The sequence below is a fragment of the Stigmatopora nigra genome, chromosome 16 (genome assembly GCF_051989575.1).
Source record: "Stigmatopora nigra isolate UIUO_SnigA chromosome 16, RoL_Snig_1.1, whole genome shotgun sequence".
Taxonomy (NCBI): domain Eukaryota; kingdom Metazoa; phylum Chordata; class Actinopteri; order Syngnathiformes; family Syngnathidae; genus Stigmatopora; species Stigmatopora nigra.
The window spans coordinates 9,030,664-9,056,466 of NC_135523.1; the positions used below are offsets into that span (position 1 = coordinate 9,030,664).

At 38.8% G+C, this 25,803-nt stretch overlaps 2 protein-coding genes across 7 annotated transcripts; both read left to right on the forward strand.

The window, feature by feature from the left end:
- Nucleotides 1-12: 12 nt before the first annotated feature.
- Nucleotides 13-22,774, forward strand: relch (RAB11 binding and LisH domain, coiled-coil and HEAT repeat containing). Of its 6 annotated transcripts, none has more exons than XM_077735878.1 (31): nt 13-956; nt 1,745-1,834; nt 3,567-3,638; nt 3,765-3,820; nt 3,952-4,065; nt 4,455-4,649; nt 4,801-4,895; nt 6,185-6,311; nt 6,404-6,543; nt 7,129-7,204; nt 7,285-7,380; nt 8,404-8,427; nt 12,162-12,274; nt 12,357-12,447; nt 12,990-13,061; nt 13,149-13,289; nt 13,859-14,023; nt 14,101-14,248; nt 14,331-14,487; nt 14,565-14,688; nt 15,297-15,345; nt 15,452-15,531; nt 15,669-15,775; nt 15,860-15,959; nt 17,715-17,797; nt 18,775-18,838; nt 18,921-19,059; nt 19,143-19,259; nt 20,495-20,583; nt 20,805-20,875; nt 22,217-22,774. In XM_077735878.1, exons 1-31 carry the CDS (start codon nt 503-505, stop codon nt 22,335-22,337), a joined length of 3,570 nt encoding a protein of 1,189 aa, XP_077592004.1. In that variant the 5' UTR covers nt 13-502; the 3' UTR covers nt 22,338-22,774. The 6 variants fall into 6 exon arrangements, with proteins under 6 accessions (XP_077592004.1, XP_077592003.1, XP_077592005.1 ...); XM_077735877.1 differs by lacking the exon at nt 17,715-17,797 and adding an exon at nt 17,132-17,214 and having other exon boundaries at nt 14-956; XM_077735879.1 differs by lacking the exons at nt 8,404-8,427; nt 17,715-17,797 and adding an exon at nt 17,132-17,214 and having other exon boundaries at nt 14-956.
- LOC144209519 (uncharacterized) lies at nt 22,771-25,726 on the forward strand. The gene is made up of 3 exons (XM_077735886.1): nt 22,771-23,976; nt 24,985-25,091; nt 25,240-25,726. The coding sequence occupies exons 1-3, from the start codon at nt 23,953-23,955 to the stop codon at nt 25,427-25,429; spliced, it is 321 nt and encodes a 106-aa protein (XP_077592012.1). The 5' UTR covers nt 22,771-23,952; the 3' UTR covers nt 25,430-25,726.
- Nucleotides 25,727-25,803: the final 77 nt, after the last annotated feature.

Sequence of the window (25,803 nt, forward strand, 5' to 3'; positions counted from 1 at the left end):
TTGCGTCAGAAAACTTGGTGGGCTCAAATCCGACGGACGTAATGGGAGCGATTTTCTCCTGAAAATCCTCTTAATTTACAGCATTATTGACGGGTTTTTAAACGATTCAGTTTACGGTAAAAAATCAGTTTTACTCTGCCTAATTAAGATTTGATATAGATTTTGATTATTTTTTACTACGTGATTAGTGTTTCTGATATTCAACCATATTTTAGGTAGACCTGCCCAAATGAGAGTTGTGTCTTTACAATTAACTTCTAAAGTTTAAGAATTTGTGGGTTTGAGAGGAAACGATTGATTATATTTTTAAGTTTTGTCGTGATAATTTGTCAACAAACGTCATGTGACACTGTGCAGAGTCGATCGCGCGAGACTCCAATCCCAGAACCCAGCTTGCTCGACACCCATTCAGGAAGCAGCTCTGATTAGCTTAGCTTTTCAAGCTAAAAAAAACAAACAAACAAAAAACTAACAGAAACAACAACATCTATTTATTGCAAACATGGCATCGGTGAACCCGTTTAATATGAGTGACTCTGAAGAGGAGAGTGAACGACGACCTAACGAGACGATTGACAGCGAGTGTAGCCCGAGTGACGGGGCGCCGGGGCCGCCGCCGGGCAATCTCTTTTCCCCACCCGCAGACGTCGAGCACCCGCCTCTGTTGCTCCCCAGCAACCGAACGAGCCCAAACGGCGACGGCATCTCGTTCTCTTCTGCGGCCACAGCCGCTATGACAGGCAACGCAGAGACGCGAGTTTCGGTGGATGTCATTGCATCTCAGCTATTGCGTGATCAATATATCCTCACGGCCCTGGAGTTTCACACAGAACTGTTGGAAGCGGGAAGGGAGCTCCCGAGGTTGAGGGATTATTTCTCCAACCCGGGGAATTTCGAACGGCAGAGCGGCACGCCACCTGCCAAAGATCAAGCTATTGGACCCGGTGGACCTTTGAGTGAGTAACTGCTCTTGTGCATTTGACAAAAACAAACCAATATCTGGCGACATAGTCATTCCTCTACTTACGAATGCCTCTAGGTACAAAATTTCCAGGTTACGATTTTTTAAATATGCAAATGAGTGACCCGAGATACGAATAAGATCCAAATCACGAAATCCCCCAAAAAGTTAATGCATTTCATTATTCTGTTCCTTATACTATTTTTTATTTTAATACCCGCGGGTCGGGTCGGGCTGTATTTTTTTCAGTCCGATCTTACCTCTAGTGCATATGGCTCCCCGCTAACTTGTGAGGTAAAATATGGAAACCACTGATGAGAGGGCTCAGTCCCGAACGCACCAATAGGAGCGTCACGTCAGTACTGTGGAGTTGACACCACCTATAGTGCCTCAACAGTTTAACCATATTGTCCAATGAATTCAGTCTTTTGATACATTAAAAGGGCTAGAGGTGAATCGGTGGCCAGCCAATCGGAGGGCACAGGGAGACAAACAGACATTCACGCTCACACTCATAACTAGGTGCAATTTAGAGTGTTCAATCACCCCACCATGCATGTCTTTGGAATGTGGGCGAAAACCGGAGTACCCGGAGAAAACCTACACAGGTCTGGGGAGAACCTCAAACTCCACACAGGTGGACCGACCTGGATTTGAACCCAGGACCCCAGTGCTGTGAGGTCGACAAGCTAACCACCCAAGCCGCCGGACATTTTTTTTAAGTCCTAGTCAAAGATCTTAATTTTCACTGCTGTCTTTCTCTTTATTTTTATGTGAATATAGATCGAGCAGGCAGCATCAGCACCTTGGACTCTCTGGACTTTGCACGATACTCGGATGACGGCAATCGAGAATCAGATGAGCGGTTAGCGGGTAAGATAAACATCTTCTGCCAGGACTTTGATTAAAAAGCCACAATTCGAGTGGGAAAAATATCAGTAAAAACACGGGAAGTAGCTGAATCAATACAGAATACAGTGGTACCTCTACATACGAGCTTAATTCAGGGGCCTGCCCACAGCTGTCTGACTCGGGGTCCACTGGCTTTTACCTGATGTTGATCAAGCCTCACTTGACAATGCTGGACAAGTCACTTCATCCTGACTAGTTTTCTGTGTCATTATTATCCCCCTTTCTTCTGGATTGAATTTTGTTTTTATTTTTGATTGCATCCTGTGCACTCATCTGCAAGCATGGAAGGTATTACTAAAATGTTATATACTCTATTGCATTCGTAAGTATACTAAGCAATCCATATATTAGATCTAGTACAGAAGTAGATTCAAAGTTATTCAAAATATATATAGTGTAATCATTGGAGAAGATCAGTGCACAAAAATGCAATTTTATTTTTCTGCTCCATTGCTTTGACCTTTTCTTTTATCAAAACAACCTTTTGTGTTTTGACCCACACTAAAAAATGTTATTAACACAGGCCTAGTCTGTAGTATATATGCAATATGGTTCAAATACATGTACATGTATAAATTCATGTACATGTATAAACACACACACACACAAATCCATATGTATATGTTTGCACACATAAGTGAATAGTTTTTAACCGTACTGCCTATATATATATATATATATATATATATATATATATATATATATATATATATATATATATATATATATATATATATATATATATATATATATATATATATATATATATATATATATATATATATATATATATATATATATATATATATATATATATATATATATATATATATATATATATATATATATATATATATATATATATATATATATATATATATATATATATATATATATATATATATATATATATATATATATATATATATATATATATATATATATATATATATATATATATATATATATATATATATATATATATATATATATATATATATATATATATATATATATATATATATATATATATATACATACATACATACATACATACATACATACATACATACATACATACATACATACATACATACATACATACATATATATATATATATATATATAATAAACATTTATATACATATATATAATATATTATATATGGCGGCACAAATGGTTAGGACGTTGGCCTCACAGCTCTGGGGTCTTGGGTTCAAATCCAGGTCAGTCCACCTGTGTGAGTTTTCTCCGCATACTCCGATTTCCTCCTACAAGTTGAATTGAACTGATTGGACACTCTAAATTGCCCCTAGGTATGAGTGTGAGTGTAAATTGTTCTTTCTTCTCCTTGTGCCCTGCGATTGGCTGGACCTCGATTCAGGGTGTTACCTGCCTCTGGCGCGAAGTCAGCTGGGATAGGCTCCAGCACCCCTTTCTACCCTAATGAGGATGTGTTCCTCGGATCCATGATTTGCATGCCTACCCTCTTGTGTTGTTTTATTTTTAGACTCTCAATATCTTTGCTGTGTTTTTCACTACCATCTTTATTTTATTTGTTTGTTCCCTGTCTTTGTTTGATTGCGCTTCTTGTGTATGTGTGCGTGATCGTGTGTGTGTGTGTGTGTGTGTGTGCGTTTGTGTGTGCGTGTGTGTGTGTGTGTGTGCGGGCGCGCTGTCACTCTCTGTCCAGTGCTGGAGTTTGAGCTACGGAAAGCAAAGGAGACCATTCAGGCTCTGCGCGCCAACTTGACTCAGGCAGCAGGTGTGGCGCTTTTTAAACTTCTCCCCCCGAGTTTCTGTCACATTCTCTCCTAAAACAAATTCCGAGCAAGTCCCATCTGAACTCATCCCCTATTTTTGTACCCCCCTTTATTATTTCTATTGACAGAGAATGCAGTGCCTTCTCAAGAAAGAAAGAACTTCAAGTCAGGGCCTGAAATTCAGGTGGGCTGTGAGTGTTGGAAAGGTTCAAATCATCTGGTCTGTTAACAGTGACAAACTGGCTACATCTTTTACATCCTTCAGGGGTACAAAACACACACAATGTTTTATAGATTCTTTCATGTGTGCCGCAGGAGCCGATACGCCCACTAGAGAAGCGAGCCTTAAACTTCCTTGTGAATGAATATCTTTTGAAGAATGAATACAAACTCACATCCATCACCTTCTCAGATGAAAATGATGATCAGGTAAAGTTATTTGTGCACCGTAACCATTTATTTAATTCAAAATTACTTATTCAGTCTTTAGTATGTACATATTATAATGAGACTTCTATTTTAATTGTTGATTTCTCAATTAAATTTCAATGGCATCCAACCCATGGTGTGCCCAGCCACTTGCATACAGTTAGCTGAATGAGCCTCCATTTCACCTGTAGTGATAATATATTGGAATAGAAATACTGTACGATACAAAATAAACCAATATATAGTATACCACAATTTAAAGACATTTCAATACTTTATAAATTTTCAGCATTACATTTTCATGAAACTTTTTATCAAAATTGGTTTATTGTTGTACAGTTGTACATTTAAAGATAACAAATAACTATATATTTTTTATGTCTTTCCAGGATTTTGAGCTATGGGATGATGTTGGTCTCAACATTCCAAAGCCTCCTGACCTGTTGCAGCTCTACAGAAATCGTGGTTCCTCTCCTTCTCCAAGGAGAGATATGGTTGATGTAGAAGTCGGAACAGATTTTGTAGATCTCACTGTACACTGTGCTGGGCAAGATCCCTCTAGGAAGCCTGACCTTTTACAACAGGTTTTTTTTTTGTTTCCCTCTACTATTTAAATGAGTTGAGGAAAAATGTCGACTGTTTAAACAAAAAAAGTACACTTTTTTTATTTAAAGGTACATAGCCATTAAAACTACATTAATTTAAAGTTATGTTGTTTTCATTCCTTCCTTACAGCAACAGGCAGAGGTCGTTGAAGAGTTGGAGTACCAAATCAGCCTACTCAATAATGAGAAGGAGAATTTAGCTGAACAGATAAAGAAGCTTCAGAGGTTTGTCAGTCTGTATATGTTTGTGATATGACCAGTCTGGTTTATATATATATATATAAACATTTTTTAAATGGATTCTCAACCATTTGCATGTATACATACGGACTATATAGAGTCATTAATTAACCGACTGTCCTTCTAATGTCAGAGATAACCATTCATTCAATCATTTTCTGAACCGCTTATCCTCACAAGGGTCGCGTGGGGTCCTGGACCCTATGTCAGCTATCTATGGACATCAGGTGGGGGACAACCTGAATCGGGGGCCAGTCAGTCGACATGCACAAGGAGACATACAATCATTCACGCACACATTCATACCAAGGGGCAATTACATGTTTTTGGGATGTGGGGAGAAATCGGAGTATCTGGAAAAAATCCACACAAGCCCGGGGAGAATATGCAACCTCCACACAGTTAGGACCAACAAGGGATCAAAACCCATGACCCCATAATTGTGAGGCCGACGTGTTAACCACTCGGCTACTGGGCCAGAGATAAGATGATTAAATTTACTGACTATAAGCTTATACCTTTCCTCTCATCATATATTCAAAAACACACTTTTCTTCTAAGGTTTTGTGTCTGCTGCTTATTGTAAGTTGTGCCTGACAGTCCAAAATTTGTGGTAGTATGAATGTTACTCGTAGGACGTAGCTCTGGCATTAAATTGCACAACAAGATCTGCTCAGTTCTCGTACCTTTACAATTATTTTCAATGGACAATTATAAGAAGTGTCTCCTAATGGAGGCAAATGTAGGCAAGCTGTCTGCCATTAACCTTTAGAAACAATTAATTAAACATTGGCATTTTCTTAGACTTAATCTACTTATTTCCAAACTTATTGTTGTCTTCTACATGTTTGAATAGGTGTCTAAACTCTTTAATGTGGTTCTCATTGCAAAGCAGTCTAATTTGGAATGACCATGATTAACAGTATCCATTAAAGCCGGCAGTTGTCTAATAGTGGTTTTATCTGTGTCCATTTATACTCTCCCTAATACTACCACATTAGAAAGAAGGCTCTTTGTCAGTGACAAAATAAACATATACCTCTTTAACATGGATGATTGCATAGTCTAGGATTACATTGCAGTACGACTCTTTTGTGGTTATTCTCATTTTTCTATTTGTAAAATCGACATTCGTATGAATTTAAGAAGAGTGGTAGTGGTCTATGTTTAACATTTCTAAATATTATTTTACTGTTGCAACCATTTTTTTTTCATTGCATTTGCAAAGTGTGTTTTTTATGTAAGTAAACTATAATTTCTTATTTCCCCCACAGCGAGATTCAGACAATGAAGCAGACGGTCTCTAACCTGCCACCAGTCGCCCTTGACTGTAGCTCCCAGAATACTTCTGATACATCATTTTGCACTGCTATCACTTCGTCTGCTGACCCGCTCTCTGTGGTAAAATCATGAAGGCTTGTGGGGTGTTAGTATATTTTACATTACAGTGGTTGCAACCAACTGGATGTGTTGTGTATATATTCTGTCCTCAGTCTCGCCCAGATAAGGGACAGTACAATGACATCCAGGGTGTTTCGGAGCTTCAAAGTGAGTCAGCCTCTACACAGAACACAGCACAGTCTCATAATAAGCTTAAAAGTCAGCCTCCTGTGCATTCTGACCAGCCAAACAGGTAGGTGATCATCAATATAACAAGGACAAAACTTCATAATGTCAATCAATGCAGTTGATACGGTCATTTATTTCAAAATGAAGAAAAGATAAACAGATAAAGCACTTGACAAAATTTATTTTGACCTTATGAATGAAATTCAAGAAGAAAAAAAACTTATTTTTTATTACATTTTAATATATCTTTATACATTCCTTTTTACTTTACTTTGTTCTTTATACTTTTTACTTTAATGATGCGTTATGAGTGTGTTAATACTTTAGTCCTTTTTTCTGTTTAGGTTTCATATGTACTGTTAACGGGTGCAGTTTTTTTTATATGTATTGTATCTTGTGCTGACCCGGCCCATCTGTCAAAATTTTGAAGTCAATGTGGCCCCGGGGCCGAAAAGTTTGCCTAGCCCTGCTCTACGCAGTTCATTTATTAGATGCTACTCCTCTTGGCTAGCCACTAGATGGCGGCAGGTTGTTGTATGTATTCTTAGGCTCAACCTGAATTTAGCACAGTCAAGTAATTCAAGACAGTCATTATTAATGGTTTATGTGTTATACAGACTCAAGAAAGCGTTTTTTTTTGTCAAAGCAGGAAATTATCCCCAGCTTTCCAGCAAGCCCTGCTATCCTTCTGCAGAATGTCCTCAGACAGCCGCCTTGGAGCAGAGGTTAATATATACATCTTGATTCACAATTTCAAAAAACAAATATTATCTGACAGAGTGCAACATTCTTCTTTCGTCTTCAGGTTTCTCGTATAGCAGATAGTGAAGAAAGTGTGATGTTAATGCTGGGTCGCTGTCTCCCTCATATTGTCCCAAATGTCCTCCTAGCTAAAAGAGAGGTAAATAATTTTCTCTACTCAATCATCACAACACCATTCATCATTTACTATTCAATAGATAGGGACGCAGCAACAAATATGTTTGATGTTAATTATGTATTTTGAGCTGAATTAAGTGAACAGATGACCGACATTGTTCTCTCTGTCACCACCCACCGCTTGTGACTATCGCAGAGGGTAGGAACATAGATCGACCGATAAATAGAGAGCTTTACCTTTCAACTCAGGTTCAAAACCAGAGATACTTAACTCATCCACTTTTGGAACGACATCATACTTCACCTGAAGAGGTCTTTCTACCTTTTCTGCCTAAAGACCTTGGGTTTCAGATTTGTAGTAGCTGATTCACACACTTTTTCGCACTCTGTTGCAAACCATTTCTGTATTAGTTGTAGATTGTGGCTTGATGAAGCCAAAGAAAGTGCAAAAAGCAGAGATGCAACTCTGAGGTGAATATACTAGACCCTCTGAATGCTTGGGATGCGCCTAGATGTTATGTCTATAAAAGTTATGAACAGAACACATGACACAAACAGGGCAGCTTGTTGAAGTCCAACCCTCACTGGAAATGGGTTTGACTTACTCCAAGCTATCTTGACTCAATGACGCATATCAGGGGTACGGTTACCCGATAATACAAAGCACTTTTGGATAAACCCCATATCCAGTACCCTTGATTGAACCTTTCCAGGGAGGCTGTGGAGTGTAATTTCCAAATAATTGGAACATGCTCTCTGGCCACACTTTTTTAGCTACATCCTTCAAATAGGCGCCTCAAGCATAACTATTATAATTGATTAAAGCCAAAATAATTGAAGTACAGACTATTGCATCTATACAAATACACTTGCTGTTGTGTGTCCATCTATTAATTGTCTATCGTCCCTACTCACCAGCGATCATGCAGCCTCAAATGTGTTGTCTGCCACTCATGTTTAAGCTCTGTTTGCCTTCACTGGCTTTATTTTTCTTCTTCTCTTTTCGTCTCACTCATTTTCTCACTCACGCATGCCTCTCTTCTAGAGAATGGTTGCACATCTTTGCCAGGTGAGTCCTTCAAACGCTCATTTGCATGGTTCCTCACACAAGCCCAAACACGCTGTATTGCATGCTTGTCTGCTACACTTGTAGTCTGGCCAGTGAATTGTGTATTTTCTCCCCAACATGAATCCCCGTTGATACCATAACTCACACGTGTATATAATTCATTTACTGACCTAGTTTGCAACACAAATCACTTAAATGAAATTACACTTTGCCAATTTAATTAATCCAGTAATCCATCCGGTGTATAAAACCACCATAAGTCTTCATCATGTTTTTAATGCACAAAATAATAATAATAATAATAATAATAATAGCAATATAAAATTAGAAGCATGAACAAGTAAAAGGTTAGAAAAAAATGATAATTCTAGTATAATAATGTAATACATTGAATGTATTTTATAGTTAAGTTGTTTTCTGACGTGCACAGTAATTAAATAAGGGCAACATACAATTGCAAAGTGTAGTAGATTTGGTTTTTGAGTTTAGAATATCACATTTGAGTCCATTTTTGTCTGGAACGGAAAGCAAAAATAAAATTGACTCAATGAATGCTCACTTCCTTGTAACTCAAAAAAAACCTGTATATTGAGGCACTTGTAAGTCAAGTTACCATATTTTGGCATGAGTTGAAGTCTATGTAAAATCTGATAAGAATACAGAATTTTACTATGAGGAACTGCTATCAGTTTAAGGATTTATTTTAAACATATAAAAACATACTTTATTCTCCTTTTTAGGCATAAATGCACTGCCCACCTCTCCTTTGCTACTCAGTTTTTTTTTTGTTGGGGTGGGGGGGGGGGTGTTGATGGCGCAGTGGTTTATTAGCCTTGGCTTTGCTGGTGGCAGCGTGGGATCGATGTCCACAGCAGTGTAATTGTGAGTGTGAATGGTTGTCTGTCCCTGTGTATATCCTTCGACTGATTTCAGTTTACCGTTCGCCTAAGATCAGCTGGGATAGGCTCCAGCCCGCAGCGAGGCTAACAAGGATAAGTGGTTTTTAGATTGAATGGCATTTTTGGGAGTTTTGCAATCGATTAGAGGATTGTTCCAGCCATTTGAGAGCTACTGTGAAAATTGTTCACCCATAATAAATCTGATCTATCCTAAACTTTCATTCACCTCCAGTCTAATGAAATACTTCAAAACTACTCGTGTATTTCCATTCTGTATTTTAGCATGAGGATACCATAACACATTTTATGCATCAATTTTATGTCTCTGTAGAGTGAAATAATTGGAAATCAATTTTCATAGTGCAAGATTTTGGAATTTTCAAAAGCACCCATGCTGGTTGTGGTCACTAAGTTAATTGTGTGTGGTATATAGTGTAACCTGATAGGAGGTAAGTCTTGTCTGAGTTGTTCATACTCACCCTGCTTTGCATACGTTGCCATGGTCATGTTGTTTTAGTTAACCACCTACAGTTAAAGGAAATTTAATCTCTTTGTGAAATAAAACAAAGCAAGCTAAAGTGCAAGAATGCACAAAAAACACGCCACAAAACACTGAGGGCTGTTTTGAGAAATTCAGATTTTGTACTAAGTCACACAATTGTGAGCTGCAACTTGAATCTCCTACCATTATGAACGAGTAGACACACCTTCGTTTGTTAGATAGTGATACTTTAGAACAAGAGGTGTTTCAAACGGCCGAACGATATTTTGAAATGCTGCCTGCCACCTGGCTACACTATCAGTCAGGGTAAATTATTAATTTAGCTAAGCAATAGCTTATTGTTTTCCAACATGTCATTATTGTCCCAATACAATGTTTGCCCTATTATGCTTTTTAGGCTACTATAATGTGCTTTTTTTGTCCGTTTAAACAAAGTGCTAAAAAAAACCTTAGAGCTGGGGTCTAGGTATAATTTTCATGTTCCAGGATTCAAGGTATTACAGAAAAATGCAGCACAAACATAATGAAAGGACTGAGATGAAAGCAAATTTTGTGCTAAATCAGTGAAAGGTTTACTTCAATTAAACTAATCTTGGTAGGTATATATGTTATACCCTTTACTGGAAATATGTTTACCGTGTTTTCCGGACTACACGTTGCTGCCGATTTAGACTGCAGTGCAAGTTATGTGAAATTAGAATATATCGATTTCGGCATATACTCAAAGTAGCTTCCACACAGACGATAATGTTATTATGAGACATAATAAACCTTTGCCGTCTAAAAGTGATGGAAGACATTTTACTAATGTCACCCTTGTTAATCTTGGTAGACCGAACGGTAGACTCTGTATGTATCTTAAGATTCTCTCACTACGTTTGTCCAAATCTTGCAATGTGGAGAGTTGAATTTTTTTTATGTTGGCCAGAAACCGCTGTCGGATCCTAATAGATGAGTGATTGAACTTCTTCACCTTCTGTGTATAAACTCAACTTTTATTTGTTACAACTGAAAGCAGGGTTGATGTAGGAATCGTTGTTTTTACATGATGTGCCCTCAACTCACCGCGTGGCTGATTGGTCCGCCAGCGAGTTTCTAGGTGCTTCCCGGAACACTTTGTTTTCCTGTCGTGACGGGAGTTATAAAACATCTACCCATCCATAAATCACGCTTAATCTATTCCTTAATCCTTATAAAATGTGATGTATGGATGGATGGATGTGTGTGTGTGTGTGCACCTGGAACTCACTGGCGGAAATTATTCCAAAATAACGTTTGTAAATGACGTGGAAAGGCATATAGTGTCAGCGCATCCAGCACCATCGTTTCTCGCCGAGTCTTTCCGTCACGACAGGAAAAAAAAAAAGTTTCGGGAAGCAGGAATAGATAAACCGTGATTTATGGATGGGTGGGTGTTTTATGTTAACATTTTCACGCTAGTTTTGTCCAAACCCTGCATTGTAGAGAGTTGACATTATGGTGGCCAGAAACGGCTGTCAATTACTTTACCTTCTCTAAGTGTGTAAACTTAAGCTTTGAGCATTTGTAAGTATTATTGATGTATGCCTGAGCTGAAATATTTTAGCTTGCTGCTGTCTTGTTTTCAAAATTACACACTGAGACGATTCCAAATCCGTACTTTCTTCAATGTGCACTGGAGTGTTACTAGAACCTAGGCTGTGGGTAGAGGTGAGCCAGAATTTAGTTGGACCTTCTGAAGTGCACGCATCAATTTAGGTCCCTTTCCGACCGGAGAGGTGACCTTGTCCCCTCCCACAAGTTGTGACCTCTTAGGCCTTTCCTGGCCCCATGGGTGCATACCAGACCCTCGGGCGCTCATTGTGCCCAACTGCAGGGTTGAATTTAAAGTTTATTTGCAATTTTATCAAGTCATTTCTCCCTAACACTTAAGATAAAATAAATATTTCGACTTTTTATAAGTGTGCTCTTACTGGGCTGGGTCGGTGTGACTCATCACAGTCTATCTTTACCCAGAAACTCTCCTTTAGCCCAAAAGGGTGTTGAGGTTTTCTTATGCTCTTCAAGCGCTGGAGCAGGGAAAAAGACTACAAAAACATTCATAATTCGGTATGAACTCTCTAATTTGAGCCTGTATGAAAGTATACTTGTGTGTGCGTGTGTTTGTGGCAGGAATGTTGGTTTTACCAGAGTTGGGCCAAGAAACCCTTGTATCAAAAATCCATCTGTTTGTACTCTGACTGAACCCTTAAACAAGGGAAAATATTTTAACCAAGGAAATGAATGTGTTACTTGTCGTGCTATATACTACATTATTGACCACATTATATTCCTTCTCCATTTGTATCCCACAGGAGCTGATCCCTCTTATTTTGTGTACTGCCTGCCTTCATCCAAAGTCCAAAGAAAGAGACGACCTTCTCCATATCCTTTTTAACTTAATCAAGAGACCGGATGATGAACAGAGGTAAGCATACTCTGACACTAATGCAACTTGTTCACAATGTGTCAGTCTATGAATTTAACGCAGAATTCTTCGTTTATTAAAGACAAATGATCTTGACTGGATGTGTTGCGTTTGCGAGGCACGTGGGTCCCAGGAGAGTTGAGGAAGAACTTCTTCCTCAGTGCTGGGAACAGGTACACTATACATGGCCAACTAAACCCTCTTTTCTCCACCTCTTTCCTCTCAGCAGTCCTGTGTGTAAGGCATTAGTGGTTGATCTGGAGCTGAACTCCACATAACATTTTGCCAGCTTTTTATATATGCAGTGTGAAACGCTTATTAGCAGCCCTGAAACACTACCACCTACAACCTGTGTTAGGTTCTGCTTAGGAGCAATATTTACATGAATAACCATGTGCCCTGTGACTCTTGTGAGGATATGAACGAATGTATTATTTTAATTAAAAAATAGAACAATTTTGAAAAAAAAAGTAAAGCTTGAAGGAACACTTTCAAGCTATTGATTGAAAGTCGGATTCCATGGAATCAACTGCTGACCATTTTGGGGGTTTTAGAATCTGCCCAGAAACACAACTAGTTTTTTCCACAGGGTCAGCATGTAGATGTTAGTTGCCTTGTTTCCATTCTGTGGCAGCTGCTTGTCTGTCTCTTTTGCTGTTTTGGCATTCTCATCGTCTCTGTCACAATTTTACACTCTTACACCCTCCCTTTTCAGATTAACCACAAATATCCAGAGAGAAGACTCCTTGTGGCAGAGTCTTGTGGAGCCTTAGCACCATACTTTCCTGTGAGTTAATTAAAAAGAAAATGTTGGCCTGTTGGGGAAAAAAAATCGATATTGACAAAATGTCTGGTTTTGATTCTTTTCCTACAGAAGGAAATTCGAAGCTCACTAGTTTTGTCCATGCTGCAGCAGATGCTGGCTGAGGACAAGGCTGACATGGTCAGAGAAGCTGTGGTCAAAAGTCTTGGGATTATCATGGCTTACATAGATGATGCTGATAAATACTCTCAGGTAATTATTTAGAGGGTAAAATTCAAAGCTTTACTTTTCACAAACTCCACATTTCCTCTCAGCATTGGGTAATATACAGTACATCACTCTCTTACTAACTGATTATACCTAGTAGTATTTTTATTTAGTTTTTTTTATGATTTATTGCTTTGGCGCACTAGGCCCACACACATTTCTCAAACTATTAACGGAAGATGCATAAATGTCTCCATTCATCTCAAGTGACTTTCTCGTAGGTTTTCAGTGTGAGAACTTTCAGACAGTTTGTCCTGGAGCAAATTTGTCAATTCTAAAGTCACTAATAATGAACCAGAAAGCTTCTTTGTTTATGCGAGGCTGACTGTGAGTGTGAGCCAGTGAAACTTAAGGCCTTGCTGCTGTGGGCTGCAATCCTGCTGGCCTGCTAAAGGGTTTTCCTAGAATTGTTCCCACAAATTGGACCAAAATGCCTCCAAAAGAAGGAAAATTAAGTGAAACTACGAACTCAGTGTAGCACCCTGCTTGACGGTTCGGATAACTGATTGTTGTTAATCTGTGTTCAAAATTCATTACATTCTGTTTTGCGTTAGGGTTTTGAGCTGATGCTGCTGGCATTGGGTGACCCTTCAGAAAGGGTAGTCAGTGCTGTTCACCAGGTCTTCATCCCTGCATTTGCTGCCTGGACAACAGAATTGGGAACACTTTATACTTCTCTCATCCCTTCTCTCTTGGCACGTATAGAGAAGCTCCTCTTGGTGCGTTTTAACATTGCAACTTGTTTTTTGAACTCCATTAGTCCTGATTTGATACTTGACACATCTTGATTTTGTAGCAGGGGGAGCATGGCCTGGATGAGCACAAGCTGCACATGTTTCTGTCAGCACTTCAGAGTCTGATACCCCCGCTGTTCGCTGTAGTGCTGCAAAATGCACCTTTCACCAGCCGAGCCAAACTGCAGGGAGACATACCTGCAATAGAGGGTATACTGATGAGTGCAGAAGAAGCCTCAGTGTTCCCAACTGTAGATTTATTGGTTATTATGTACTGTGTTTGTCCTTGCAGTTACCCGCTTCCCCAGGCCAGCTTCTCCCCTCCAGGATATGGCTACCATCATTGGAAGCAGGGAGATGCTGAGTGCCCTGCTGCTTCTTTACGACCACCAACTGGAGCACGAAGGAACCACCGGCTGGGAAAGCCTACTTTGGGTGGTCAACCAGCTGTGAGAAACAGACACATTGAAAATGAGTACATATATTAAGCCTGATCTATTTCATATTTTCTCATATCTATGTGAAGGCTTCCTCAGCTCATTGAGATTGTGGGCCGCATCAATGTGACCTCTTCCACCTGCGTTCATGAGTTCTCTCGCTTTTTTTGGAGATTTTGTCGAACCTTTGGAAAGATTTTCACTAACACCAAGGTAAATCAAACCTTCATATAAAATGGGTGTCAAAAGCACTATCTTAGTTGTGGTTTCCCTTTGAGGGCCATTGTCTGCCAGCATCAATTGACAACTAATTGATTATCCAATTAAAGAAATGTTTTGATAGTTGGTGAAGCTAAAAATGGTCCAAATCCTGTTTCCTAGAAAAACGGACAAAAAACTTTAATTTTTTAATTGTTTTTTCATCTGTTTGTTTTTCTTATAAAAACAAATAAGGCAACAGTGAATATTGTCTCCCTGTTTTTTGGAATAAATGTTTAGTTATTTATGGTTTATTTATTTTAAAAAGATAAAATAACTTTTATTATTTCCATCATCTTCAATCTTTCATTGAGGACTGCGAAAATAGTGTGTACATTTTATTTCAGTGAGAACCATAAAGTCAAAGCTCATCATTTACTTTCACAGGCCACAAATTGATGTCACAGGCCTAATTTGGCTCCCGAGCCTTGAGTTTTGCACCTGTGATTGTAGCACTTAGGCTGAATGTTAAAGCCTGTGAATTTAATTCATGCCACCCTTATTCTCAGCATACATTTCATCAATAAAATTGTTATTTTGTTCATCGGAAATATATTTTGCAGGTTAAACCTCAATTCCAAGAGATTCTTCGTCTGTCTGAAGAGAATTTCGGTGAGTTTGGAACACTTGAACAATACATGTCCTTTCAAAGAAAATGTCGCTTTTTATTTGCTGTCTTGTTTTTAAATACTTATCGACTTGAATTTTTCGTTTATAGATGCTTCATCGGGGAATGGTATTCTTACCAAAGCCACCGTCCCTATCTATGCCACAGGTGTATTGACGTGTTATAACCAGGTAACAGCAATATTTTCCACTTGTTTTTTTTCCAGATACAACATATACACCTAATTTTTGCATGCTGTAGTCTTTTTTCAGCTTTTTATTTTAGAGTTATGGATCAATAATGTTTTTTTTTTCCTGTCTCTCTGAAGGAGGATGATCGCAAGCTGTTAGTGGGTTTCTTAGAGGATGTTATGACAACACTGTCTTTGTCCCATGCACCTCTCGATAGCCTGAAAGCTTCTTTTATAGAGCTGGGGTGAGACGAGTACACAAACAGATAACATACCCAAAGGTTACACAATGGTTAAACAAGTGTCTGACATCTGTCTATCTTTTTTAGTGCCAATCCAGTCTACCATGAGTTACTGCTCACTGTTTTGTGGTATGGAGTGGTACACACCTCTGCCCTTGTTCGATGTACATCAGCACGGATGTTTGAGGTACAGTAGAGGAAATTACAACAAATTTTCGTTAAACAAACCGTTGATCATTTTTGACATAAAAAAATATATTTATGTTTTGCTTTACATAAAAAAAAACCTAAGTATAAAATTAATGTTGATTCATTGTTGTAGTTGAAATGTTTAATTTGTAACTCAAATGTAACCCATTTTACTGCGCTGTGTTAGCTTTGCTTGGGTTATCTGCTGTGTAATCTGTGTGTCATGTTAAACTCCAAATGTAAACCCTGTAAATCAGATTTAGGTCTGATAGCCAAAAATAAGTGCCTGAATCAGCACCCCCATTTCAATCAGGCTTTTTACAAGTTTCAAACCTCACCACATAATTATCTGTAGATGTCTCACTAAAATGCTTTAGTCAGCAAACATTTTTGGAAGTTTAATTTAATTGTACATAAGTTCTTCATTATTTCAGTCATTCTGGTCATTCGGGAAATATAATACTGAGATGCAGCTTACCTCTTTTTCCCCCTGTTGCTGTTGAGCAGTTTTTTTGCAGGGCTCCAGGCAACAAAGTGCTGACTAATGCAATATAAATAAACCGTAAAAAAATATATCATTCTTTCCAACAAGCTGTGTCCACACATTTAAGAAGTTTTTTTTTTTTGTAACGTTATACTATATTGTCCTAACTGGTCTTTCTTAATTGAATTGTGTAAGGAGGAGTGCTCAGCTGAATTCATGACCCGCTCTTTTATTTTTTTATTTTTACTTCCCGTTTTCCACACACACGCCTCTCTGTCACCATTCCATAGTGTGTAGCTGCCCACCATTTTCCACATAACTACTGAATGAAATGTTGTGGTTCACCACTGATCCTGGATCAGATTCATTAATTGTTCACTATTTTGGAATGAAAAGTGGGTTCAATGTGATTTGGAGTTTTTGTGCGTAGATCCCACAGATAGGATAACAGTCTTTGTGCTCTACTTTGCCATGTTGTGTGTTGGTTGTTAATTGTATATCTGGAAAGCATAGCTTGCTTTCCATTTATTGCTCCTTATTTTTATGTTCTCCCTCCTTTCTTTCTTTGCATTATTTCACAATTTTATTTATTATTTTCTTTCTATCTATTGGCGGTGTCGCTCACTCTTGTCCAATGCACCGCCCTCCTCTGTGACATCACGTCTGGCTCTGTCCCACCCGATCAGCTGCTGGTGAAGGGGGTGAATGAGACGCTGGTTGCTCAGAGAGTGGTGCCGGCTCTCATCACACTGTCCTCCGACCCTGAAATGTAAGTGGATCAATATTAACAACAGTAATAGTCACCTGCGCAGCGTCTCTCCCCCCCTTCTCTTTGCCGCTTGATAGTCATCACACTATAGCAGTCAACCTATCTAGAGCAACTACATCACTCCAGTGTTTTCCAATGATGCTGTTGGTTATTATTACTTGAATTAATTTGCAGTGGTTGGATGGAGTTGCACTTGTATAGGATCAGGCTAAACATCACATCTGTCCGTCATCGTCCTGTCAGTTTACGTCTCGCGTCAATGTTTGCACACTGTCTACATTGCTCAACCCAAGCATGCAGCTCCCTTTCATTTTGACCGATCCATTGAGGCTGATGCCCTCCTCCTGACCAAACCCTCAGCTAGTGGCTGGTTCTCACCCCCAATTCTGTCCATTTTTTCTCCCTTTTTTGTGTCCTATAATATCCCTGCTACCTTCTGTTATCACCCCTTCTTCTGTCCGTCCTCTCCTCTCTCATCCCGCTCTGTGGTGGGTTTGCAGTTGATTCTCCGAGGCATGAGTGAAGCATTAGTAGATCGCCGGGCGGCCCCGGCGCTTATAACGCTATGCAATGGCCCTGAATTGTGAGTCAATCGACGAATGAACAACTCTTTGTGAACAACACATCTTGCTGGCTGCATTTTAACAGTGTCAAATAGCTATAATGAGCTAAGGTGAACATTAATTTAATGTGTCGTTGCCCTGTCTTATTAGAATAATTTAGTGGCTTGAATATTGAGGGGGCTTTGCAGAACTGAAATATTAATTGGCTCTAGGATGACTTCAACAATTTACTGTGCTCTCCACATCTACATTCTTAAAAAAAATTGATGAGGAAATAGGCAGTAACACTCTTGGAATGCAGCTAGATTTCACCACATCATTCTCTCTCAGTCGGTCTTTTTAACCAAGAAATTAAACAACATTAAATATTTAGTTTGTAATACGTTTGTCATATATAAAACTTTGATTTAATTAATTTGGAATCCCTTAATGCATTGAAGTATTAGTATTAGTCATAGTAAACATGTTATACAATATAAATGTAAATCTTTGCTTCTAGCGCCTGTCCTTTGCTAAATTAATCGGATACGACAACAAATAAGATAAATAAAATTAACCGAACGATTTTTGTTCTGCCGCTAAACTTAGTGTATAGTACTAAGTGTTAATGCATGGTTGTATTTTTTATTTTTTGAAGATTATTTTCCTTTTATGATATGGCAAGGATTCCTTTGAAATGACACATTTAGATATTTTCTTTTTCCTTTATTTTGTGTTTATTTTTATTTTAGAACTTATTATTTAAAATGAACATTGTGTAAGTTATAGTTCTTTTTTTTACACTTCAATGCCCTACAAATTCTATTATTATTTTTTGATTATTTAATTACATAAATTCCAGCCAATATCGCACTCTTATTGCCTTTTTGATACTACAACAGCTTAATTATTTTTTTAAATCTGTTCTCATGACGTAATGGCATTTTTTCTGATGAAAGTTATATAGTGTCACCATACACTTTTTTTTTTTTAAACATTAATTTTCTGCTTTGTTTAGCTCTGTGAGGATATCCACAATTCCTGCCTTTGGTACAATAATGGAGACAGTGACACAAAAAGAGGTATGGTGTCCAGAAACATCTCCAGAATTCTGCAAAAGTGAAATGTCCTGTTACAATTCAGAAAATGTTACCTGTGTTTTAGCTACAAGAACGTGTCAAGATGCAGTTGGCTGCCTTTCTAGAGGACCCTCAGTATCAAGATCAGCACTCTTTGCACATGGAAATAATCAGGACGTTCGGACGGGTCGGGCCCAATGCGGAGCCTCGCTTTAGAGATGAGTGTATGCAAAATGAGAACAACAGAAAAACATCTTTTTATTGCCGCCGACACTGGCTCACCTGACATTTCTCCTCCTTGGTCCAGTCGTATTGCCACACCTACATAAGCTGGCACAGGCTAACAACAGTCAAGCAGTGGACAACAAGAGAATCGACATTGCCACACAGCTGTTTGAGGCCTACAGCGCCCTCTCCTGCTGTTGTATCCTTTTTCTGTCACTGGGTGTTTGGGGTCACTTCACATTGAGCTGCTCTAGTGCTACCCTTGATGTGTATCTTGAGTAGCCCCTAGCTTGCGGTTCACTTCTGTGTGTGTCTTGGCAGAGTTCTTCTGTCGTTTGGCAGGGAGCAAAAGAAGAAAAAAGTTCATCCCCTACTTTTTGGGGGGAGGACTAGACATAATTACAAGGTTGGTTAAGTAAAAGAGAGCGTGAGAGAAAAAACAAGTGAACATTAGCTTCAGTGCTTGGTTCTCTTTGCCCAGAATAGCTTTTTCAGCCCTCTTTCCGTTGGTACATCTTTTAGCTTCACACGCTTTTCTTTCTGCTTTGCGTCTCCTGGGAGCTCCACCCTCTTCCACATGTATATCGGTAGCGTCGCCGGTCAGTGGTTCATTCCTGTGGTTCATCGTCAGGCTGTCATTTCAAAGTACAGTACAGCTCTGGATGAAAGGGGTGGCACTAACCTCCAATGCTTGACCTCCCACGAAACTATCCTCTTCTCATCAGCGCCACAGGTCCCAATATTAAACACTCACATAACAATGTTGATTGGCTTTTTCTGCCTCTTATAATGTGTAAATGGCTCAGAGATGTGCGCATGACAATGGAATGTTTGGTTTTATTGTAAAAAATCTGCCACATCTAGCATTCCTGCAGATTTTGGAAATAACTTGACATTTTGATGAGCCGGAGGGTAGGCTAGTTGAACACTCTAAATTACCCCTAGGAATGAGAGTGAATAAGTTACTGGTCTCCTTGTGCCCTGCAATTGGCTGGCCATCATTTCTGGGTGTCCCCCACTTAGTGCCCATAGTTGCCCTGGATACACTCCAGCACCACCCACAACCCTAGTGAGGATAAGAATTATGGAAAATGAATGGAGGTTCAGAATAATGGGCCTACTGGTTTAGGCAATCATCAAGATTTGTTTGCAAAAGTAGGATTTACCCCCCCCCCCCCCCCCCCCCCCCATATATTTTATTATTATGTCAGTCTTCTGAAAAATGTATAGATCTGCAGGTTGGAAGATCCTCGGATTTCCCACAAAGTTGTGGCAGAGATTCAAGTCCTAAAAGATTCTTACTGTGTACCTCCAAATGAGATTCACTTTGTTATACACAATTAAATAATTGAACTCATAAAATAGGCTTTTCGTAATATACATATACATTCATGGAATTGAGCTGTTTCTACCCCCTTGACCTGACATGCATAGTCATTTCTGAGGAGGTGATGGTCAACCACTTCCTGCCTGGCCTCAGGTGTCTACGGGCCGACATGGAGCAGCTCTCACCAGAGCACGAGGTGAGATAATTGCTCACTGTCCACCCAAAGTACTTAAAACCTCCTATTGCTTTTATCTGTGTCTCTAAATCTCACGCGACCTGTTTTCATGTGAGCATTTTTCCCAAGGTGACTAACAATCAGCCGACTCTCTGGAATCTGTTTCCAGACTGTCGGCCTATTAAGGAACCAATTCCTTCTTAACGTCATCGTTGTGTTTAGCTGTCATTTTTCCCCCGCAGGGGATTCTGAGCTCAATGGTCAAAGAATGTGAGATAAAGGTGGAAAACAGAGGAATGGGAGATCCCCAAGGGTGAGAATAATGACTTTCTTGTCTTATTTTAATTATTTTAAGTATATACTCTGTTGAGCATACATATTACAATAAAAACATGCCACCAAGGTACATTTCAGACAACGCACAGGTGCAAACGATATTTCATTAAATTCATTAGTACTTTGCACAGTGGTACAGAAATTCATTTTAGTGCTAGTTCAGTTACCAATGCTTCATTTTTTTTCTAATTTAATGCTAATTTAGTCTAGGTCCGTGATAGTGCTTTAGAAAGAACCGTTGTGGAAGACGTATTCTGGCAACATCAATGATGTCTGTTAGTGCTGTGCTAAGTCACATTCAGTGCAAAAAGCACTTCCAACTACAGTCATACCTCTACTCACGAATGCCCTTATATACGAAATTTTCAGGTCACAACATTTTTTATATGCAAATGGGTAACTCGAGTTATGAAAAAAAATTACAAAATCCCCCAAAAAGTAAATGCATTTCCTTATCCGTTATTTTATTCTGAATTTCCCTTATTAAGCAATTAAAAACTACAAATGCAACATGGTACATATTTTCACACAAGTACACACACATAGAGCACACGTAAAAGTCTAAAATGTACTACAAAGTGGATCGCTTTCGGCCCTGGTAGAACGGGCTCTCTGCGCCATTTAACGGACAAACAGTAGTATTAAATCTATAACGGCCGCATAGGAATATATTTCGGTGGCACGGGACAAATTTTCATATGCTTTATTTATTTTAAGACATTATTAAACCATTTCCTTATAATTTCCTCACATCGTTCATACTAAATTAGGACACTTTGACCAATTTTGGAGGGTTTATTAGGTAGTTGTTTGCGGACCGTGTTACAAATTAGAGAATTTACATATACAGTACACCTGCTTACGAAATTTTCAAGTTACGAAAAAGTCTTGGCACCAATTAATTTCGTAAGTAGAGGTACGACTGTGTAGAGTCTGTTGGTCAGGTGTTCTCAAGGAATATGTTTACTATATTTATGGCTCTGTTGTGTTTGAGTTTGGTTGAGTAATACAAAATCACAACCATTTAGGTTTATTGTCTTGTGTGTCGTTTTGTTGAGCAAAGCAGAAGCTTGTAACTAACTGCACACTTTAAAGGGGAAGTCTTGGAGCCGTTTAACCGTAAAACATCTGGTTGGGAATGTACTAGCCAAAGAACGTCCTATTAGCAACTCATGCCTGCATTCCTGTGGACAAGACTAGACTGAAATTTCAATTATACTTATGCATAAGTAACAATATTGTACATCAAGGTGAAAATGTAAGAAAGAGAAGCTTCACTTTGATTTGCTATCTTATTCATTGATATTTTTGGTCATAGCTCAATTTCCATCGCATCCAGTTTGGTGGGTGAGGATGCGAAGACCAAGTTCCTGAGCAAGATGGGGCAACTGACCACGTCGGGCGCTATGCTGGCCAACGTTTTCCAAAGGAAGAAATGAACGGTGTTCAACAATCTCACGTGACTAAACTGAGACAACTGGTAACCATTCCCATCGGCTGTGGTTCAAGTAAATGACCATTGAAATGTGATTTACATTTTAAACAAATGAGAAGCTAGCATTGACTTGTTTTTTTTTCTCAGTCAGTGTTTGTTTGACATCTTTATATGTGAAAAGTAGATGGGACTCCAATATTCCGTGATAATGGAATAGTGAGTAGGGTTTTGATTGGATATTTCAGAACTTTAAAACATCGCTGAAACACTATGAACTATTTTACATCGGTGGAAGAAACAGTTGTGCTACCTACACCAGATCAACTCTGATTTTTACTGGTGATCATTTTGGGGCAAACACTTAATGAACAGCCTGTGATATTAACAAAATGTTGGCAGTGGAGGCTTCAATCCTTAAAGTGACCAGACTACGAATGCTTGTGCGCACGCTCGTGTTGATCTGTGTGTGGCTGTGTGTGTGTGTGTGTGTGTGTGTGTGTGTGTGTGTGTGTGTGTGTGTGTGTGTGTGTGTGTGTGTGTGTGTGTGTGTGTGTGTGTGTGTGTGTGTGTGTGTGTGTGTGTGTGTGTGTGTGTGTGTGTGTGTGTGTGCGTGCGTGTGTGCGAGTGTGCGAGTGTGTGTGTGCGAGTGTGTGTGTGTGTGTGTGCGAGTGTGTGTGCGTGCGAGTGTGTGTGTGCGTGCGAGTGTGTGTGTGCGTGCGAGTGTGTGTGTGCGCGCGAGTGTGTGTGTGTGCGTGCGAGTGTGTGTGTGCGAGTGTGTATGTGTGTATGTAGTTCTTATTCACCTACTTGAATTAAAAATAATCATCTTGCCTTTGTTTCCTTAAGTCTGTCTCTGCTCTTTGTTTTGACAGCTTCTATTTTATAACTTATTTATATATTACTGAAAACATAATTTCCAACCTCCAAAGAATTTTGCACTTCATCATTTTTAGTTTTAACTTTATGTTCTTATGCACATTCAAAATGTTCACTGCTGTTGTTGTTTTTGTTTGTTTTTTTATTTGGGTCCATTAAGACTTATGTGATTGGTTAGTATAATTTTTGTTCTGATTTTGGGTATGGGTTCCAAGAAAAAAATTGACAACGCAAATAGCTATCAATACTTTGACCTGAGTGGTTGGCACTTGTGTACATTTGGAATCTGTGTTATGGTGTAATAAAAGGTTATTACGTATTTGCGTGTGCACTTGTCAGTTACGCATTGACATGCAATGAAAAAAAGTACTTTATGGTTCAAAATGCCGACAGGTGCCAAAGGCACTAAAACTAAAATCAATTATCAGACAAACACACAACTGTGGTAGAAGCCCCACCCCTCACTTTGATGTTCTCCAAACCAAAGTCCATTTTATGGGGAATTCCCAACTGTTTACTAAAGGCTAATTCTTAATAGTACGTATTGTGGTATCTAATCTCAAATGCAACACTTTTTTAACGGTTCGGAATGTGAATTTAGTCTACGTTGGTTTATTACGTTGATGTACCTGTCTGCGCTCTTTAATTTTTTCATTTTCTGAACAACTTATCCTCACAAAGGTCGTGGGGTGGTAGCCTATCCGAGCTAACTATGGGCACCAGGTGGAGGACACCCTGAATCGATGGCAGCCAATCGCAGGGCACAGGTAGACGGAGAACCATTCACGGCCACCCTTCATACCTAAGGGCAATTTTGATTGTGTGCGAGGGTAGAGGCGGAGTACCCGCTGGAAATCCACGCAATCCCGGGGAGAACATGCAAACTCCACATAGGTGGATCGACCCCATAACTCCGGTAACCAACAGGCCGCGTCTGCGGACCCATCTTCCTTAAAATGGTGTGTCAAAATTTCATATGGGGGCTTAAGGCAAATTTATAGACCAGCCAGGATTCCTATATTGGTCAAATCTCCAAGGTCTTTTTAATAGTGGTGTAGATGAATGGATCCCCATTGTTTGGACTTCGTAACACCTCCAATAAGCATAAATCCTCCTTGCATCGGGCAGCCAAAGTCCTTAGGTGGTATTGCAAATCAAGTTAATATGTATCACCCAAAAAAGACCAAAATGCTACACAAACAAAATTTGTCTAAAATTGTAAAATTAATGATTCATACTGATCTAATTACAAAAAAATATTAAAAATACGAATGCATTTTTAATCATTTTTTTTTACATTATGTTCAAATTTGGTGTTCAGTTTTAGCTTTGTTTATATTCTTGTTCCTTCTAGTATAAGTAACATTTGTATTGCGATGAATCAATCAAGAAAAATAAGTTAGGAGCAATCATATTACAAATGATTCCAATTTTTGGTTCAGGAATGTTACCCAACAATTTTGTTTTGTTTTTTAATTCTACTTGCGTAAACATTTTTGCACACTTAGGGATTTTTCTCAAGCAAATTGCCATTATTTGCCATTGAGGAAATATTTGCATATGTAAGCTAATATTCAACTATTCTTTCTGAATAAAGTACAGCTGAACAAATAAATGATATGAATCAGTAATGAGAGTGTGCTTGAAGAAGTTTTATCTGTTCCATCACGTTCCAATTTGGTTGACCATATTTCTTGATCTCAAGTTTTTCTGTGTTTGCCAGAAGAGGCATGGCTATGCAAATATTGTATGTTGATTTTTTTTTTATTTTTTAGGTGCATTTAGAAGTGAAGCTCAGTCGGCAGCTCTTACTCACAGCAGTGACATCGGTGACTCAGGTCATGTATGTTTCCATAACAAGCGGAAGCAATAGGCCTGGAAGGTAACTCACTGAAAGCTCAGATTTCTTTAATGGCAGCAATACTGCATTAATATGCAGCGTTTGCATTTTTATAACCTTTTGATTATTGGGCCAAAACTAAGTTGACCACATATGCTTACAGAGCTAAATATGGTGTGTTTTTTTCCAGGTCATTTAGAAGTGAGAAGCTCATTAAACAACATGCCATTTGTTCCCAGTTAGTTTACATTTTCTACAGCAAAACAAGCTACTCTTTGATTTCTGTGCAGCTTGAGTCTTATTGGAACAGGCGGGGGGAAAGAATATTTGTTGTGCATTCAGAGACCATTTATTACCTAAGGTTGCTTGAAAAAATGTAATATCTGGATCTTAATTGCCACGGTGTAAGCTCCAGATGCTCCACCACAAAACAGCAGCATCTGTCAGCATTTTTTTTGGGTGGGGAAACTGTGTGTTTGGGAACTTAGCTATAGTTAAAATATTTGCCATTATTGCACGTTCAACAAATGTTCAGTAATCCTCTGCATAATGGTTTGTAAAAGAAATGTACTGTTTTTAAAAGCTCTGCATTTAGATTACCCATTTTATCCTTTGACATGCTTTTATTATTTGCATAACTGTCATCTCCATTTGTCTAAAGTCTTGGCACACCAAAAGCGAGCTGTAAGCAGTTAGACATGCAAATTAGGTGGTGAATACAATTTTTTAATCGGTACTAGTGTATATAGACCGA

Bases quoted from the DNA above. Each gene is read 5' to 3' on its own strand.
- relch (XM_077735878.1), top strand. From the start codon at position 503: ATGGCATCGGTGAACCCGTTTAATATGAGTGACTCTGAAGAGGAGAGT. The intron at 15,960-17,714 runs GTACAGTAGAGG...GTGGGTTTGCAG, and splicing joins CATCAGCACGGATGTTTGAG to TTGATTCTCCGAGGCATGAG. The intron at 18,839-18,920 runs GTATGGTGTCCA...CCTGTGTTTTAG, and splicing joins AGACAGTGACACAAAAAGAG to CTACAAGAACGTGTCAAGAT.
- LOC144209519 (XM_077735886.1), top strand. From the start codon at position 23,953: ATGGCAGCCAATCGCAGGGCACAG. The intron at 23,977-24,984 runs GTAGACGGAGAA...TTTATTTTTTAG, and splicing joins CAGCCAATCGCAGGGCACAG to GTGCATTTAGAAGTGAAGCT. The intron at 25,092-25,239 runs GTAACTCACTGA...GTTTTTTTCCAG, and splicing joins GGAAGCAATAGGCCTGGAAG to GTCATTTAGAAGTGAGAAGC.